At 39.9% G+C, this 19,934-nt stretch overlaps 3 protein-coding genes across 7 annotated transcripts; 1 reads left to right on the forward strand and 2 right to left on the reverse strand.

Moving 5' to 3' along the window:
- Nucleotides 1–330: 330 nt before the first annotated feature.
- Nucleotides 331–5,608, reverse strand: LOC119739228 (tetratricopeptide repeat protein 33-like). Of its 3 annotated transcripts, none has more exons than XM_038214081.1 (5): nucleotides 5,509–5,608; nucleotides 3,768–4,020; nucleotides 3,250–3,331; nucleotides 2,909–3,040; nucleotides 331–2,786 (listed from the first exon to the last, which is right to left on the reverse strand). In XM_038214081.1, exons 2-5 carry the CDS (start codon nucleotides 3,995–3,997, stop codon nucleotides 2,541–2,543), a joined length of 690 nt encoding a protein of 229 aa, XP_038070009.1. In that variant the 5' UTR covers nucleotides 3,998–4,020; nucleotides 5,509–5,608; the 3' UTR covers nucleotides 331–2,540. The 3 variants fall into 3 exon arrangements, with proteins under 3 accessions (XP_038070009.1, XP_038070008.1, XP_038070010.1); XM_038214080.1 differs by lacking the exon at nucleotides 5,509–5,608 and adding an exon at nucleotides 5,358–5,487; XM_038214082.1 differs by lacking the exon at nucleotides 5,509–5,608 and adding an exon at nucleotides 5,308–5,326.
- LOC119739227 (ATP-dependent DNA helicase PIF1-like) lies at nucleotides 5,531–12,860 on the forward strand. The gene is made up of 10 exons (XM_038214079.1): nucleotides 5,531–5,664; nucleotides 6,762–7,327; nucleotides 7,791–8,043; nucleotides 8,535–8,677; nucleotides 8,887–9,012; nucleotides 9,258–9,364; nucleotides 10,273–10,412; nucleotides 10,710–10,904; nucleotides 11,475–11,620; nucleotides 12,151–12,860. Exons 2-10 carry the CDS (start codon nucleotides 6,797–6,799, stop codon nucleotides 12,391–12,393), a joined length of 1,884 nt encoding a protein of 627 aa, XP_038070007.1. The 5' UTR covers nucleotides 5,531–5,664; nucleotides 6,762–6,796; the 3' UTR covers nucleotides 12,394–12,860.
- LOC119739230 (protein PAXX-like) lies at nucleotides 12,764–18,573 on the reverse strand. 3 transcript variants are annotated; one of them, XM_038214085.1, is made up of 7 exons: nucleotides 18,471–18,573; nucleotides 16,172–16,232; nucleotides 15,654–15,703; nucleotides 15,040–15,230; nucleotides 14,418–14,486; nucleotides 14,201–14,282; nucleotides 12,764–13,738 (listed from the first exon to the last, which is right to left on the reverse strand). In XM_038214085.1, exons 1-7 carry the CDS (start codon nucleotides 18,509–18,511, stop codon nucleotides 13,705–13,707), a joined length of 528 nt encoding a protein of 175 aa, XP_038070013.1. In that variant the 5' UTR covers nucleotides 18,512–18,573; the 3' UTR covers nucleotides 12,764–13,704. The 3 variants fall into 3 exon arrangements, with proteins under 3 accessions (XP_038070013.1, XP_038070012.1, XP_038070011.1); XM_038214084.1 differs by lacking the exon at nucleotides 18,471–18,573 and adding an exon at nucleotides 17,195–17,280; XM_038214083.1 differs by lacking the exon at nucleotides 18,471–18,573 and adding an exon at nucleotides 16,873–17,046.
- Nucleotides 18,574–19,934: the final 1,361 nt, after the last annotated feature.

The raw sequence follows: 19,934 nt of genomic DNA on the forward strand, positions 1-19,934 counted from the left end.
TATGCTGGGGAGTATTTTGCCAAGAACTTGACACAATTCGATCTTTATCTGCCATGTAGCACAGACGAGTAAACAACGAGTCGGTAGGCCACACATTCACAAGGTGGATATGGTAAAACTGGCAGATCGTGTACATTTCAGAACGGTGAACTAAATAGTACCGGGCGTACTAATTGACTACGTCAGGCATATTGTACCGAGTAAACCTCGCCGGCCATGATACAAGAGGTATTCAAACGGCGACAAAAATAGATACTTTAAAAAATGCTGGTATCTCAAATTCAAGGACATCCACCTGTCACCAAAGTAATCCACAGACTAATATGACTCTAAAACTCAATATTAATATATCGTTTATTCATCTGGTCCCTGATCCCTTACTATTTCGCACGAATAGAAAAAAAACACCGTAAAAAAAACCTTGTCAAAACACATTTCTATCATGCGTACACAGTTCTATCAAGCAATTAAAACTCGTACATCTATAAGATGTAGACCTACATAATGCTACAGTGGTCTGCTCAGAGCTTTTTCCCGCTCGACCGTTAATTGAATGCTCTCTACAAACAGCCAGTGTTTATTGTGAGAATCAAATGATTAAGGACAATGTTCTTCAAATATTAATAAAGTGCACCCCACTAGCGCTAACCAATCGCAAATAGTCACTAACAGAGTCCATCCGCAATATAGATGACCGCCTTATTAATTTCCTTATGACTGGGATTGAAAATCCAATTAAGATTTGGAAAGATGGGCTAGAGTGTAAATTAATGATGGCCCGGCTGCTTCATAATGTGTTCTTACAATAAAAGGTTTGAGAACTATTATAGTAACACAGTTCACCAATGGTTGGGGAGGGAATCAGCCATATTAAATTGAAAGCGAGGTAAATTCTTCATTTTTGGAACTTGCAAGTAGAAATGAAAGCAATGAATTAAAAATGTATTACAAGGTAACACCAGTTTATAATTTAACATTTGTAATTAAACATATCCTAATGTTTTAAGCCACATTAATTAAAAAAATGAAATCGAGGCTTGGCACCTACCATGACTCCAGTTATAATTTAGTCTGGTACCATCCCATTCAACAGTTACAATTTGTAAAATAGATTCAGGGAACACGATCGAAAATGGCTTCAGCGTAAAAAAAGGTCTTGGCCTATGCCCTTATTTCACTGGACAATGAATGCATATCTTTGGTTGACGATTTGTCTATCCTCAACATCATTATAATACATAGCTAAAACAGCCTGATGACCGTATGTCCAAACTCGTCCTATTATGTACACTGTACAAGCTGCATCTCATTCCCGTCCCTCCATCACGCCCATTAAAAAAGGTGAAACTTGCATGCAAAATAGAGGCCAGGGATAATATTGCCTGAAGCCTGTTGTATGTGTTTTAGGTAAGGTAGGAGCCTGCCGCTACCACAAGGTGTGCAGGGGAAAGCTGATCAGTGTAAAACAAAATATGAATGCAGTAACACGCATGCCTAAGGCACTGCCTCATAATATAGACAGGTCATTGACCTTGCACAGGTAAATCACCTAAAAGAAACAATGTAATGTAGAAGTCATATGCATAATCATACAATGATACCATCAATGGTGTGTGATGACTGGGTGTATGTGTAACTTTATTCACATACATTTTAATACAATCAAACAACACAGCAAAGAAGCTGACAACACAACAAAGAACAAACTCACAATTTTAAAGGAAATTAAAATAAAATAAAAAACGGAACAATATGCAACCTATTTATAAGCAGTGCAAGTATAGACTCAAAATGGCAGATTATTGTGGACAGCCTCTAAAATCTGATACCAGCCAGTGCATCAATTATCAAATCGACCTACGGGTGAGCCTAATTTAAATATCAAATTGGATGTGTCGTACAGATATAGCTACAGTTCTACAGCTATGAACATTTGTCATGGTGCACTGCAAGACAACCAATAATATATCAGAGGCACAAGGCTGACCAGGTCACCAAGATGGCTGACCCGGTCACCAAGATGGCTGACCTAGTCCCCAAGATGGCTGACCTGGTCACCAAGATGGCTGACCTGGTCACCAAGATGGCTGACCCGGTCACCAAGACGGCTCCACCTGGTCACCAAGATAGCTGACCCGGTCACCAAGATGGCTGACCTAGTCCCCAAGATGGCTGACCTGGTCACCAAGATGGCTGACCTGGTCAAAAGATGGCTGACCTGGTCACCAAGATGGCTGACCTAGTCCCCAAGATGGCTGACCCGGTCACCAAGATGGCTGACCTAGTCCCCAAGATGGCTGACCTGGTCACCAAGATGGCTGACCTGGTCACCAAGATGGCTGACTCGGTCACCAAGTTGGCTGACCTAGTCCCTAAGATGAATGACCAGGTCACCAAGACGGCTCCACCTGGTCACCAAGAAGTTTATTACCTGTAGTCCGTGCTCTCAGCAGCAGTTGTGATACACTGAAAAATACTCTTCTGAAGGAACTTAGGTTTAAAATGGTGCATGAATTGTTCTTGTTCCAATTAAAGATTTGTCACGTCGTTTGAACAGCTGCCTCACATTCCTCTGACTGTTCTTCAGTTTGTTCATCCTCTTCACTTGTTGCTCTGGTAATTGTTTTCTGACTGGATCTACCACTGACCAGATTGTCTTCTCCTTTTGTGTCTAAGTTCATCCTTTGTTTTTCTCTGAGTAAGGAACATGCCCATTTCAAGTCCTCTTCCCACAATTCATTGTCACATGGGTTCAGGTGAATGGCCTTGGAAAAACTTGATACTGCCTGTAAGAAAGAATATATTGCAAAATACTGATGAACACTTAAACTAAATTTCTAAATTCTTGTCCAATGATTAAAAGTTTCTCATTGTTGAGCTATCACATTCGCTGAATAGAAAATGTTACCATTTTAATTTCTCCAAGTCCAAGTTGTGCTCTCCCAAGTGTTTGATGAGCTGCCCACCATCTTGGGTTTAACTTGACAGCTGACACAGCAGTCTGTACTGCTGGGAATACCTCATGAAGAATAAGTAAGGCCTGAAACACAAAGGAAGTAATGGGAATGGTAGCAAATTGTCCTCTTTTTCTTTCTCCATGTTTTGAAACCCCACAAGGATCATTTGCGGTTACCCAAAATCCATGTTTTGTAAAAGTAAAAAAATCTGTACTATGTTGTTATAACATAATGTTAGTTATAACAAACTAAGATTTCTCCCCCCCCCCAAAAAAAATCCCTACACACCCACCTGTGCTTTCATATCTAAGATGTTTTCACTATCAGGGGTAAGTTGGAGAGCTTCATCCCATTTTGTGATTGCCTCCCAATACCTGCAGAATTCATTCCAAGAAAAATATATTTGCAGAAAATCAGAATGACCTTCACTGACTTATTTTAATGCCATAGTTTAACCAGCTCCCAAGGAATTCAACCAGAAACTTCAGGCTTTGTAACATTTTCATGGAACAGTTGTATTCTTGACATTTCCTGGGCCATTGCAAGTCACATGATCAAGTGATAAGTGCTAACTATGATATGGAACACCAAATGATATATTCAGAGCTGTCACGCTTGGGCTGGGTGGGGGGAGGGGTGTCTCCCTCCACTGATATGTACGTTTTTGCCCTCTCGAGAAAAAATGGACCTAGAAAACTAAATGAAAAAAAATTGGAAAATGTGATAAATGGATGTGAAGGTTGTACAATGCCGTTGATAATGTAGATAACTCCCTCCTTCCCCATTAAAAAACAAATACCGTAACTGTACCTTTCTGCCTCAGCCAAGATACTTCCTTCATCTTTAAGTCTCTTGCTCTTGGTTTTTGCATCCTCCAACAAGATGACCTTCCGTTGCTTGGCAACCTGCCCCCAATGGGACAGCGAAACATCACTCTCTACCCCGTCAGGGTCTTGCTGACCTGTGACCTCTTGAAATGTAGTGGCTGCTGACTTGGAAACATTGTCTCCTGCCTTCCGTTTCCAGCCAAAGGAAGTCATTTTATTGTAGATGGACTGTTGGACTGCATAATGGAAACAAGCAAACACAATTAAATTTACTAACAGACAGTAACAATAATATAATGTGGTTTTGAGATTGAAATTGCACAACTGGGGACTGAGGTCTGCAACTGCTCAAATAATTATTTACAACAGGCTAGGCACTGGCATTACAATTTGGTACATGAAACCAAAAAACCTATTCGGTCATGTTGGTTTGTAACTGTCACTTATTTTGAAGGGAAAAAATCCCCAACCCTCGGGCAAAATTTAAGTGACCCCCAAATGCCCACCCTAAGGCATGCAATACGTGACCAAATTCCGACATCGGACCTGGGGCAGCGCGGGAGAGGGGGGGGGATGTTTGATAGGCTCATATTTCATAAGAGCAAGAAAAAAGGGTACGTTAATAAGTTATAAGCATGGTCTGAAAAATTTCAAGTGTTTTCTCAGTAAATGCTTTAATATTTTCCCTGTAAAATTATACTTTTTAGGACGTTATCACTTTCTGATGGCTAATAGGTCACTACAGAGAATTCCTGATTTCTGATGTCGATGTATTCTCCATTTTTTTATAAGGTCTATATTGGCTAGACTAAAACATTTTCTTATTACAATTTTTATATTTAGTTATACCAGCTCAAATTTTCCAGTCATGCCAGTTCATACATTATGGTTAATTGCTATACACTAATCATACTTGTACGCCTATTGGTTGCATTTCCTGTCATTCGATTACCTCCCACTCTACTATGCCCCGCCCCACCCCAGTAGTGAGTACTACAGTACCAGTACTAAGGCAAAAAAAAAAAGTCTCCTGAAGTCCTGTTTCTGGTATGCGCGCGCGTCGCAGTAGCCATGCACGTCGGCAAAATTAAAAAAATGTTATTCAATGTAGGACATGTAAGATGATGTCTCAAAACCGCCAAACTCACTGGTTTGACTGGAATCCTGCTGCTGCACAATTTTAACGTGTTTTTAGATGGTACTATAATAAGCTTTATGTGGCCTCTCTGGGCTCCAATACATTTTGCACTAAATTTAGTCGGGCACCATTTGCAGTCATCAGCCGAAATTTGAAGGAAAAAAAAGGGGGGGGGAAGCCCCTCGTCGCCGCACCACTTTGGGGGCAAGCTCCATACCAGAAACCGGAGACTTTTTTTTTTGGCCTAACTCTTGCTTTTTCGTTTAGCTGGTGATAACAAAATGGTCGAGTTGAACTTTGAAGCGTTGGCAGGGCTGCTTTGACTTCGTGCCGCATGCAACATGTAACGTTATTATATATTCAGGACTCTAAACCAACTACGTACGACCTTCCTCTACGTGAATATAACGTCAGATAGAACAACCATACATTTACCATTTTACGATCGTGCGGTCACAACAAACATTTTACACATGACATGTAATGTAAACACTTCCGAAGATCCGATTAAAACGAATTTAACTCGGCACCCAACGATTTTTGAGCACAATTGTACGTTATTCTGTGGTCTTGCTCCCTAGCTTACCAAACAAACCCGCGCCAGTACGGGTGGTTTTGTATCGTCGGCAACGATTGGCTGATGCTCCCGGGTCAATTTAAATGCCACAACACAACTAGCTGCGCTGAACGCTGGATCGCATCGGTCGGCTGTCCACTGTGTGAATTTCGTCGGCGAAATAAGGTAGAATCCATCATGCTATCATGTCACTAGTTGAATGGATTTTAAAATCTTTCTTCCAACGGTACATTATGTACAACAGTACATTATTTTCCTTTGACCTTTCTTTGCTTTTTAAATTATCGTGATGGTGGGCTACGCCGGTCGCCGGCGTCGCCCGATTTAATATGTGCCCAATTTCCGGACATCATTTTATTAAAACGCCAGTGACAATCGTTACGGCAGCCTTAAACGATTTTCAACTGCTATCATTACGGTATTGCAAAATCACCATTGCAATCTATCACAAGCTGGGTATCCGGGTTGCCACCGAGCTGCTGCTCAATGTTTTTTGTTTTTATACATAGCTTTCTTTACTTTCATGTTTTTAATGAAATTGTAATGGTATTTTAAATAAAATAGGTTTCATTTTCTTTTTCGTAATGCGTGGTTTTGGAGGATATTTTTAAAAGGGGAAATAAAGTCTGGGCAAGATTACCATATGCGAAGTTCACTAATTTTCCTCTGTATTGACTAACAAGCCCCCAGATAGCAATTTCATGTCATCAAAGTCATTTGAGCAGTGACAAAATACAAGCATTTTCTTAGAAAACACTTAGAATTTTTCAGTCCACTCTCGTAGGGTTTGTACACAGAGTGTTGAGTGAACTTCGTATATGGAAATCTTTCCGTTCTTGACTCTCCACAGACTTTGTACACAACCACTGAAGTGAAGTGGCGTCCGGATACTACAATGTACATGTGCATTCTTTCCCAAATAGATCACAGGGTTTCTTTAGCAAGTTTATCTTAAGGTTGCAGTTGCAGACCACTATTTAAATGAATTATTTGGAAGCTTTTAAACAAAGATTTAGGAACCACTTTTTAAAGCATGAGAACTTGAAGGTCAGGAATAAAACATCAAAGTTCACCTCCAAAGAGTCCAATGAAATGTACAGAGTACAGTGAGATGAATTAAGATTGAAGGCATGCAGCACTATTTCAATTCATTTTAAGTGATGTGTTGCTAGAAATTGGAATATTGTCAGTAGATTTACAAATGTACCAAAGCTTTAAATTATAGCTATTTTAATGATAATCATCAATTTATGTTTCGTCAGTCTTTCCTTTACAGACGTGTGTTCGATCTGCAGACATGAATTCATGTGAGCTGTGTTGCACTGTTTCCACGGTAAAGGTGGCACCAACTGGAGAAACAATGAAAAGAGCAAACATTAAAAATGCTACCTTGGTGCTTGGTCGCAATGAGTTTCGTGACATCATACTCCGCATAGAGTGTCATAAAACCAGTACTAAGTACCTTATGCAGGACATTACCATTCACAAACGCTTTGTTAAGGATGGTAAGGCATGTATACAACTTCCAAAGCAGAATCTACAGATTATGATTTCTAATTGTCCTCCACACCAACTTGCTGCATTCTTGAAGTGCTTGGTGGTCAAGCAAGAGTGTGGTAACCAACAGAAGCCCATCAGTGAGCGAGCAAGACTGCTGTCAGAACTGCCAAGAAAGTTTGAGGAAATCTCCCCACTCTGTGAGAAAGATGTCATTACGGTCAACAACTCAAGAGCAGAGAAAGCAGAGGCAAAAGGCACAGCAACGACGCCGGCTGGTCCAGCCAAGAAGAGACTCAAACGGTTACGTGAGAATAGCGAATGCTCTGCTGTGAGTTATTGCATTGTTTTCAGAAATACAATGTATATTAAAACCTTCATCAATAGCTACAACCTAGTCCAAAGTTCTTGTTGTATTTTCTTGATGTAGGAATTTCTAAAATAAAAGGAACTACCATTCTTAAATGTAATGTTCCAGACACTTCCACAAATCAGTTTTTATGACATCAGCTGTGACAAAGAGACTGCATGTAGCAAGGATAACCAAGATGGAAAGGAATGTCACAGATATACTTGAATGTTCGACTACTTGGTCTGCTGCTGTGGATACATCCATGTGCTTGGATTTTTATCAAGTCATGTCTTTCAGTGACATTTTGATTAAATGATGCCATCATAATAATAATAAATAAAAATGTTGTGCAATATCCAACATACCCGTATTGTACATCATAAAGAAATATGATAGTTCATTGAAGTAATTCTTTCCTTTTATGTGTGACGTTATCCCTTAGAGTGAAGATGCTCCACAGAGGAAGAAGCTAAACATCACCCTCAACAAGACTCAGCTTAATCATCAGCAGTCCAAGGTCCTTAATGCTGTCTTGGCTGGACACAATGTATTCTTCACTGGCAGCGCTGGCACAGGCAAGTCATTCCTCCTCAGGAAGATCATCGGAGCCTTACCACCCGAAAGCACATTTGCTACTGCGAGTACCGGAGTAGCAGCATGCCACATTGGTGGGACAACACTACATCAGTTTGCAGGTTATTGTTTAATGTGTTTTCTTAGTAATGTTGCTATATGCCTTGTGCTCATGCAGATACGTGTGTGTGTGTGTGTGGTTGGGTCGTCACCGGACTATGGGACATTTTTTATTGTTGGGGAAATTAGGACCTAGTTATTGGGACTTTCTGCTGTCCCCATAGGGTCTTCGGTCCACATAATACCATGGGAAAACGTGTGTAGTCCCCACAGTTACTGAACAAGAATGTGTGTGTTCACAATGAAATGAATTGTGTACTGGAGATTTCGTGAGCGATAACAAAGTGCCACCTGTTCATGAAAGAGTTCACTTGCCGCTTGTGCCAATGATACATGAATGTGAAATCCAAACTGGCAGGCTGATCAAAAGAATTAACTGACAACAATTGTAATACCCCAAAAATGTTACGCAGTTGTGATCAAAAGAACGTGTAAATATCTTTTCATTAACTGAATTAGCAAGACAATTGTAAACAGAATTTTTTTTTTTCAGGCATTGGCTCGGGCAATCATCCCCTTCCAAAGTGTATTGAGTTAGCATCTCGTCCAGCACGTAAGCAACAGTGGCGGAAATGTCGACATCTGATTGTGGATGAAATCTCTATGGTGGATGGCGATCTTTTCACCAAATTGGAGGTACAGTAACATTGAAAACATGGCACTTATATACTACTGAGTTGTTAATTACGTTAATTAATATTATTCTTCAAAATGTAATTTATGATTCAAGAAGTATTTTATAAAAGTGAGTTCATAAATGGAAAGCCTCTTTAGTTTTGATCCAGCTCAGTTTTGGTTTCAAAAGTTAAACCTTGAATATATATGTACTGCCTCTATTTCTCTAGGCCATTGCCAGAGCAGTCAAAGCCAAGGACAAGCCATTTGGAGGCATTCAGCTCATTGTCTGCGGTGACTTTCTACAACTACCTCCTGTCACCAAACCTGGAGAGAAACGGAAATTCTGCTTCCAGGTATCTCTCTCATACTTCAAGGATAGAATTGGTTTATTGATAATGTACCCCATTCATGTCCCACCCCTTCCCGCCAAGCTGATGAGGTGTGATTCCTCATGTTATTGAAGCACTGTATTAAACACATACAGGCTGAAAAAAAGAGCTATCAACCGTACATGCAAAGCAATGAAAATTGCACTAGTACGACCAAAGCATTGTACGAGTATGATATCTAATCATATAGTCCCATCTGCTTCTTATAGTCCCAAGCTTGGAACAGATGTATTCAGATGACACTGGAACTGACTCAAGTCAAGCGACAAGAGGATCCTGTCTTCATCGATGTACTTCAAAACATACGTATTGGCAGGTTTGTGAGATGTCTTGTTTTGGAAGAGTATATACACTATTAGTTATCCCATGAGCGGGCGTGGAACATGGAAAAATGTAGTGTGTCTGTGTCCCACATGCCATGAGGCCAAAGGCTGAGTGGTAAGTGGAACGCAGACACACTACATTTTTCATGTTCTACGAGTTTGAGTGGTATAAGGACTTTATCCTCAACTTAGAACAAGGATGCTGCACATGAATTTTTCCGTGGCTGTCCTATTACACGTACGTGCAGCATGAATGACGCATGCATCTTGGATCATGCACTATGGATCGTATTGTTAGGTACAATATCACACTGTTGTTGCCATGGATTGACCAATCAGGTTCGAGGATTCAAGTTTGCTTCAAACTAATACGTGTATGTGTAGCTGGCAACTTCCCCAACATAGGTTTTCCCTCTGATATACAAGTACATGTAGTCTACTGGACCACACGTCAGAAGGGTTGTTAACGGAATTATCATGGGCGTCGCGAGGGGGCGGGCCAAGGGGGGAAAAAAAGAAAAGAAAAAGAGGCGCAAAGTCATATAGGTGTAAATTTCATGGGTTGGGGGGGGGGCAAAATGAACCTCCCCCCCCCCCCCCCCCCCCCCCCCCCCCTCTGTAAAACTGGTAAATCGAGAATATGTTGAGAACTACAGGGATTTTTTGGCAAAAATATGTTTTGCCCCCCTCTGGAAAAAATCCTGGCGACACCCATGAGGGTTATAGATGTAATGTAAGCATTTCTTAAATCCACTATTGCATTTCAGAAATTCCTGTTGAAGTACACGTCAGTTAGTTCAATGAAAACAGGCATATCATCTTGTTAATATATTTGAATAACAGAGAGATACAGACTGCTACTACAAAGATACATATGTTTCTTCATGTATGTAAATCTTAGGTGCTCCCAGGATCTGTGTGACCGCTTGACAGCGACTGCCAAACACAGCATTGACCGAAATGGCATCCTAGCAACCAGATTATGCACCCACAAGGAGGATGTTGATCTCTTGAATCAGGTCCACTTGAAGAAACTCACAGGTAAAATTTCCCTTGGTTGAAAGTGAATTGCCAACAACTCGCCTCATCCTTTCACTATGGCTTCTTCTTCATCTTGAGCCACATTTGAGATTTGCAGACAAAAAACCCGTTGTCTGTTGCATTGTACACTGTGAATACTTCGCCATCAGGCTTTAACTAAGCATTGAACTCAGTTTAAGAAAATTTGTACTCGGCTCTATGTGAGTGCAATCCTGTAGATATCGCAGTATTTATTCTAAATTCACTCATAGCCTTTTTCCAAACTGTTGCTGAAGTAAATTTTGACAAAACAAACAGGGTGTGCCAGGATGTATGACGCCTGGGACAGCGACCCCAACCTTGTCAGTGTCATCAACAGTCAGTGCCCCGTCCCTCACAAGTTGGAGCTTAGAGTAGGAGCTCAGGTCATGCTTGCCAAGAACCTGGACGTACAGCAAGGGTTAGTGAATGGAGCCAGAGGAGTGGTGACAGGCTTTGGAGCTGGTGACGCTGGTAAGATGGGTGTAAATATAAAGGTCATTGAGCCACGACTACACTGATATGTCTGCCACCATGTTGACAGCTTGAACTTTGTTGGGTTCAAATCAGAATTCTAAGGAAACACTTTGTAACCCTCAAAATGTGGTCTCACAAAATGTGTTCAACTGCCTGTATAAAAAAGTGAGTCTTGTCACCACATAATAACATTTAAACCGATCTAATGAAAAATATATTATTTCTCTATGTATATAAAATAACCATGGAAATGAATGAGTTACTTGAACTAGTCCAGAACTGAATGCTTAACTACACCTAATTTTTAAAATAATAAAACCCCACAAATTGTGTGGATCACTGACAACAATGAAATGCTTGCGAGTTGACCAAGGTTGCTCATAAACTGCACTGGGATCAGTGGCGACGTCAGACTCTGAATTTTTTTCATTTGACGCTTTGGGGCACTGTTCAAAACCATTTCCAGTCTTAAATATACATTCAGTGTGCCACTGACTTTGATAGAATATTTGCTACAATAATACATGTACTCAAGTCTTGATTTGGCATCGCCGTTTCATATTTCAGGTCTTCCTATTGTCAAGTTCATGTGCGGCATTGAGCAGACTATAAGGATGGAACGCTGGGCGATCAGAGCTGGTGCAGGGTTAATTCTCAGCCGCAGACAACTTCCGCTCAAACTAGCCTGGGCAATCTCAATACATAAAAGCCAGGTAAAAACTATCCAACAGAAAATTCTGTCAGTATGTTTCTAACCCTCTATCCCAATGTCTTTAGAACTAGTTGTAATGTTTAGTTTTACCATAGAGCATATTAAATTACTAGTGCGCTAACTCGCTGAACAAAGTGAAGCGTGCTGGGCGCAAACCTATGAAAAACTTAAAATTTAGTGCCGCTTTAGTACAGCTATTTTCATGTCTGCATTTGTATTCTATACCAGTGCATTATTGAAGCCGATACACCAACAACTTAAACACAAAATCAATAAATGAGCGATTCATTTTGCTCTGCGCAAATAATGCAAATGCCTGCGTTGTACTTGCGCCTTGCCTTTTTTTACATTTTTTCAAAATGTATTCCATCTAATCTCACTATGTTCTGCGAACACATGAATTCAAAATGCCTGCGCTCAGGATGGCTTCAAAATATATCAGCAGGAGAATGAAGAGTTAGTGCTCTAGTAATTTCATAAAGCTCTATGGTGTTTACTGATATAAAATGATCTTTTTGATTCTTTCTGCAGGGCATGTCACTGGACTGTGTGGAGATTTCTTTATCCCGTGTCTTTGAATGTGGCCAAGCCTATGTAGCCCTGTCCCGAGCACGCAGTATCCAGGGGCTACGTGTGCTTGACTTTGACAAGTCTTGTGTGCGAGCCCACCCAGATGTTTTGAAATTTCATCACCAGTTGCGTCGAGAGCAGCGCATGATGCAGACTAGTATTGTTGACTATGCAGACAAGGAGAACGTCAGGCCGTTTTATTGAAGGTATCATCTGTACCACCTATTTCAGCCAGGGTTAATTTGATTGCAGTTGGTATATAAACCGAAGTCACTTTATCACATTGGTGGATTTTTGAAAGTAAAAATTACAACGGTGTCCAAATTTCTACTAGTTACAAATGTCCTTTATGCGTATGAAAAATAGTTGTACAACTGCAGAACTTAACTCTGAATTATGAAGCAAGTAGTTAAGCCAAGCACAGTATGGCCCCATTTTCTGAAATATTCCCTTTTCTTTTTAATTGATGGGTATTATAGGCGGCCTAAGTTTTCAAGTCATCAGTCTATTCTGCAATGATAGACAGCTTTCGCAGGACAAAAATGGAAACAGAAAATGTTTTCTTACATTTGAATTTCCTACACATTGTTTTATTTTTATTTACAATGTCAGTCGTTTATAACATGAATTTTTAAGAGCAATAAAGATAATATAAAAAGTGTTGTAGTCTATTGATTTGCATTTAAATTTCAGTTTGTTTAAAAACCTCCCTTATCTAAAGACCGAGTCGAGATTGCTCACATTTTTTTTTATCAGGTTTTTTTCTATAGCATCCTTTTTGAAATCTCGAATTCCTGAGGTTTTAGTGTAAAGGTGTCTTTATAAAAGTTTATATGTGGCAAATACAGACATATGCCATTGACCCTATGTTGCTTTTGAGCTCTTGGCGACCCTCCAACCCTCTGCTGATTATTATTTGTTTTTTTCTTTAACCCCATCTCACCCCTATAAAGCATGTGCTTCAAATTTAAATTCACATTACGAGTTTGAAAAATAAGATTTGAAGGTTTGCATGGTGAGGATAGTAAAAGTTTATGGTTGCACCTAGTCTTGGTCCCAGACGTTACTATCTGGTGTTTGTTACACATGTACACTTTTGCACTTGAAAAATATATTCGATCAACAGAGGGTGCAATTTACAGATAATGGTAGAATCAAATACAAGTCTGAGGGAATCGATACTAGACAAATAAAATCCATCACAGAATCGGATACATTAAGAATCGATAACAGTAAAACAGCGTCCATGTTGGCTTGTAAATAACTGTTTTCTCATAAGTGTAAACCTTGAATTAGTGACACAAAAAGTCTGTGTAATATCCACCTAAATGGCCTACAAAACCATAAAATATGAGATGCAGCCTAATTTGCCTTATTTTGGAGATATTTCAAGAGCACAATGAAGTACAGGGAAAGGCCTAATCATTAAAGTTGACTGCCAACCATAAATTTGAAGCACTTCATGATAAATCCTGAATCCCAATCGTTCTCAGTAATACTTGACCTCAATCAGTCTCAGTCAAACTGAACTCCTGTTGCAGCTTTCCGTCTGTATAACAGAAAGAACAATTATTTTAATCCGTGATTGAATGTGGACATTTCTTTAAGGTACTATCAATCACGAAGGATATACCTTTTTGTACTTCAATAAAATAATTAAATTATTTATTACCGGTACTTTTTTAAAATTAATATAACTGAAAGCCCTTACTGCTGGAACTTAAAAATTAACAGTAAATTACTTTACACGAAAGTTTCAATCAAATCAACAAAGATTTACTGTGGCAGAATTAATGACCAAGAACATTGTCAAGTTTCTGGAAAAATGTTTCAGCAATGACCTGGAAGGTCTCTGCGGCTGTCACATAATCCAAAATGCCACTTTTGTTTCACTACATAAGTTGGTCTTGTTTGTGCCAATCTAATTATTACTGATGGCAGAGTTGACAAAACAAACAGGCTCTGTTCAAGATACAGACCCGCTAAGAATCTGTGTTTTAATTGGACTCACTTTTTACTGCTGGGGTTGACTATGCTATGACCTTGCTGCTTTTGAACTTTGATTTGTCCCGACCTCTTTTTAGTATCAATATCTGCAAACAAGACATGTAAATAAATTTCTTTGACATTTGAAATCTGTCCTCACATGTCTAGGATCTATTGTGTTTATTTTGTTGGTTGGATAATGCAGAATTTTCTGAACTTGTTGTCTTCAATAGCTGACGTACCTGGAAGGACTGCTGCAACACTGCTCGTTCCTTTTTGTTTCTTCAGTACACTCAGTTCTTCTTCACACTCTGTGTATAAATAATTCAACAGTTCGGTGACCAATGAAAAACTCTTGTGCTGGCAAGGGGCCTTCCCCCAAAAAGAGCGAAACACCTAAACAATTATATGCACGAAACTTAAAAAAAAAAGAAGGGCAACCAGAGATATATGTAAATATCAAATCCAATGTTTTGAAAGCACGAGTGAAGTAATGTCAGTGTCTGAATTAACTGATGGCTGATTGTCTAGATTTGGGACCGGAAAAAGCATCTTTCTGAGCAAGGTAATCCGAAAAAGAGTCTGTTGGCTTCTTTATTGTTTCCGAGTAAACATTATGAACCCTACTGAAATACATGTTCCCACACAGTGCCCTTTAATTGATAGAGATGATTCAACTGTGAAATATTGGAATAATCACAGGGTGTGAGGTGTGGCCATTAGAAATCAATCAGAAGTGCTCTGGGATGGAAATATTACAGTATTATTGGATCTGTATCATAATTTACCATTTCTTAATGTCAAAGTTTCTTAATTGATTTCTTTGATTCTTTTTAAAATTTAATAGAATTCCAAACAACTCACTTGTAAGTTTATTAGTCACGTCAGAAACGGTGTCAGCCAGCCAAAAGAGGGCGCTCTTGAGATCCGCTTTCCTCTCGCTGGCTGTGGCCTCATATAGGTCATATCTCAGTGCAGCCGACCCTGTGCCTACATCCAAACTAACTTTGTGAGCTTGTTTTGTGACCAGCAGATCACCACTAGTAAATGCTTTCCTTGATCAAAAAGGGGAAGAAAACATTTTTGATCAGACAGTGAAAGATGTACATAAGCATGTATGAGCAGGAAAACAAATCTATTAATGATGAAACCCATGACAAGAACTGGTATTTGATACGCCTAGTTGAATTGGCTACTTTGTTTTCTCAAATGAGTGTGCACAAGAAACTCATCAATTGTTACCAAGAAAAAGCGGTAAGTGCACAAACCAGTGTGCTGTGGTGGGGCTTTCTGCCTGAGCTTTCTTTAGTTGCCAAAAAGTGGCATATACTTCTGTGCACATACACGTTGCAGGATGTCTACATCTTGGGCTACATATATACCCAAAAAATGACAAAAGGTTTTCAAACTTTCCACAAAGTCGTACAAATTCAGTTCTTGCATGTGTGAAACTTGAACGTATTGTAACATCTGCTTACTTGAATCTTGCAAAGTAGGCCTCATAGTTTGCCACTTCTGCTAACTCCCTCTGAAAGGAAACAAATAGTGTCATATTGAAGCATTTGTGTCATAGTTTCAAATTTTGGTGTTGGTTTGGTCTGAACAGTTTCTTCTGAAACTAATAATCCTGACAGCCACAAAAGATTTTTGGCAACACAATACTCCTGGTTTTGGACTGGCTTTCTCCCTTAAAAAGGAAAAGGGACATGTGTGCAGGGTGGTTATTAATGGCGTCAGACGTAGGTCTGTTTTGATCAAGACATCTCTTAATTTTTATATCAATAATTTTCATACATGTATTAATGTAAAACTTGTTAAATTTTAAATAAATCAACTTTTTACATTTGAAGCATAATCTGATTTGCACAGTTGGGCTGTGTTTTTAAGGAAAGTCGAAATGTAAAATCCTGGATAAGACCACATATAACTAACGAGTTTGAGTTTCTGGTTCTATTCACAACATGACCACAAACAGGTGCCAACTTGCTTTACTTACATGAGAGTCTAAGCTCGTCTGATCCATTACTGACCTCCACACATCAACGCCATTTGTTACACTACAAGAATAAATTAGAGCACAAAATTAAAAAAGGCCTTGCAGTTGTGTAATTGAGGACCCCTCTACATCATCCCATTGGGGAGAAGGATGTAAGGGAGTCCTTAAAGTGGGTCATGTTCTTCTTGGCTGTGGCACAGGGGTGTGTCAAGTTTGCTCAGTAGGTGCGTCACAATCTGTCAGATGTGAGTCCAACATTTTGCCAAGTAGGCTAGGGACTAGCATCAAAATATACATTGACTGTTGTACAAGAAGACAGAAGACACCGCCAGTTTTTTTTAAATGGCCGCCATTGGACTCGGGAAATGACAACCAGTGGGCACCTAGTACATGTACCAACTTTATATGGGCTAGTAAGCCAACATTTTTATGCGACAGTTTAAAATGTATCGTTTTTTTCGGTTAAAAAAACCCCAAAATTTCAAAAAGGGACAGCCTCCAAAAAAGGAAGCGGGTGGGGAGAATGCTAAACATGTTTTTTAAAATTATTTTATTTGGTGTTATTGGTTAATCCACAGTCATGACAGTCATGACAGTCACAGTGTACAGCATGTACAGCGCAGCAATAGGCCTACTGAGCGGTGAGCCAATGGCAATAGCCTAGGTCAATCTAGTGTTTGTAGGCCAGACCCAAAACTCACTGAACAATCCAACAATCGCTTGAACAAGACGTGTAAATCAGAAAGCGGCCAGAAATGGAATCAACCACAGTCTGTAGGTTGTGGCCTACGTCCCCTTCTTCCGCTAAGGATTTGGCAGACGACATGGTCGGTCCGTGAAAGCAAATTAAAAATAAATATACTGTGCATATTTATAGCGCCCTCTTGTGAGCTTTAGGTCGTCAAAACTAGCGCCCTCATTTGAATTTGTCGTGTTCAAATTAATTAGGCCTACAAACTTCTACCAGTTTTTATTTGTTGTAATTTTTAACGAGGGTTGTCCATTTCGGTTAAAATAACCTACTTTCCAAAGTTCTGCAAAGTTCTTGGAAAGAAGCTTTCCCTTAAGTGGTCAGAACGGGAGTTGAGTCTCATGAATGTGTTGATGTTATTTGTGCCGTGTTGTACGGAGTCTTGGTTGGATCATGGACAGCGGCGTCACCAGACTTTTCAGTCTGGGGGGGCACAGGGGGGGCACCAGCATTTGATGGGGGGAGGGCACTTAGGTGGATACGGATCGCCGTCCTGGGGGAGGGGTCTAAGGGGAGGGGGTGCCCCCCTCCCCTTTGGAAAATTTTCGCATACGGAGGATGGGCTAGATGCAAAATGGTGCCACATTATATGGATTGATATTTCGAATTCGCCTTATTGCGGACGGCTTTGTAGACCATGGTTAAACGGAAACATGGCCAAGGGAAGGGCATATAAACATACCAATTAAGACTGCATAAACAAGTCACACTAATTTCATTGGAAAGATCGACATAGCAACAGTTTAAACCCAATGTGAACTTTCTGAATGTTTGGTGGAAATAAAGAAGCCTCTGATATCCGCGTTATGCGTTCAAATACCTCTGATATCCGCGTTATTCTTTCAAATATATTGACACCATCCACATAGGAAAATGCCCTGGTGGGCAAGATTACCATATGCGAAGTTTACTGATTTTTCTCTGTATTGATTAACAAGCCCCCAGATAGCAATTTCATGTCATCAAAGTCAATTTGAGCAGTGAGAAAATACAAGCATTTTCCTAGAAAACACTTTCAATTTTTCGGTCCAATCTCATAGGGTTTGTACACAGGGTGTTGAGTGAACTTAATATATGGAAATCTTTCCCCATGGTGTCCCAAATCTGCCATCTCGCCTTACAAATCTCGCAGTCACTGGTCTCGATCTCGCATCTGCCGCTTGGTCGTTTTGTCATTCACGGACGTTGACAGCGACAGCTGCGCAAGCACTTGCAGTGAAGTGATTCTTAGTGACGACGACTCAAAATCATGAATCAAGCTTAAGAGGGCAAATCTCGAAAGAGAGTCACGCTATAGCTTAGATGCATGTTTGTGATGTAATTATATCAACTTTGATGACCCGCCCCAGCTCCCTAATACACGAGCACATTTTGAAAAGTCAGGGGAAATTGGCCTGGAAATGCCTCAGATTGCATCCAAAGTTTCCCTAAAATCCTAAAATATAAGAGTGTATGTAAAGATAATCAACCGTTTTAACTCGTTTTCAGACAATTTTGTTGGAAGATTGCGCTGCGCGAGAAACAAAATACTCACGATCTTTCACATACAATTTTCCCGTATCCAAAAGTGCTATAGTGTTCGGCATCATTTCTGGCCTTCTTCAGGCGTCAAGTGCAGACTTCATGTTCATGGCTGAAGATAATCGCACTGCCAGAACACCGGGCGAACCCCGTCTAGAACTTCGGGATAAGTGTTACTGGGTTCTTTCACGTGCATTATAGAGCACGTGACCTTACCTCCCATCCGAAGGACGAAACAATAATGATTAAGTGCCTGGCTTAAGGGCACAAACGGCGGGCTGGCCACGAGCGAAGCCAGCTGTTTCCGATCATTAGTTAGAGGGCGCTATATCTAAAAACAAATACTCCAATCAGAGGAATGAGGGCGCTGTTGCCTGTAATTTGAATTACTTAATATACACGTGGCGCTTTATATCAACAATTAAGCGGCCGAATCAACGGGGCGCCATTAAATGAGTCGAAGCATGCGTATATGACGATATACAAAATACAAATTGTGGTTATATCCTGTCGTAATTCGATCAAGCACATAAACTTCTCTTCATCAATTCGTCAGAAATTACGGAAGCGTTAAAGGGACATAATACAAAAACTAAATAAATAATAATAGTTATAATTATGAATTTATATGAAGTCATAATCATGAGATTTAAGTCATTATTATGATTGAATAATTGCTAAGTTGTAATTATGAGATAAAAGTCATAATTAAGACTTAATACTAAGTCATTATTGTAAGTACATGTATAAGTCATAACAATGTCTTAATAATAAGTCATAAGTATGATTTTTTTTTAGTTTGTATTTTGTCCTTTTAACGCCTCCGTAACACTGGTGAGAAATAGAACTTGCTGCGTTTGTTTGTCATGTCAAAATCTGGCAACCAGACTAATAAAGTAATAGTACATAGTAGTACACCATTGAATGACGTTCGCCACAGACTTGGGCATTTTTTCTCAACTTGGATGATTATTTTGCGCTACAAAAATCCTACAAATCATCTCTCAAAAGGGTTGACTGTTTTGAACAGAACTCGAGGTGTCCTAAAGATAAGGATTACCGACTTCAGGAGTAACACCACCGAATCGATTCCTCCCGCCACCGGCACGGGACATGGACTGGCCCAGCGGAGTCTGCTTGACGAGCCGGCTGAGACTGCATTTGTGACTTCAACCGTACCGTACCTCCCGACAAGATTCTGTCAAGTTTTACGTGCATGAAAAAAACAGTGAACTGAGATTTGACAGGTCACTTAACTTCCTCCATTCAGACATTTTGCATTTGGAACTGGAAGGTTGAACATGTTGAATCATGCTAAATCTCAGGCAGTCTGCACTGTTGTGTTGCAGTGCATGTGAATAAGGTGAGTGAAACATTGATAACAATGATATACACGCACCTGTTTTCCTATATATTGCAAGGCGTGCATCCTAAAAAATGACATACTTTCACTGGGGTCGTAATCTTTGATGCACGAACCTTACTGCAGCA

Source organism: Patiria miniata, unplaced genomic scaffold, assembly GCF_015706575.1.
Source record: "Patiria miniata isolate m_02_andy unplaced genomic scaffold, ASM1570657v1 HiC_scaffold_30, whole genome shotgun sequence".
Classification (NCBI taxonomy): domain Eukaryota; kingdom Metazoa; phylum Echinodermata; class Asteroidea; order Valvatida; family Asterinidae; genus Patiria; species Patiria miniata.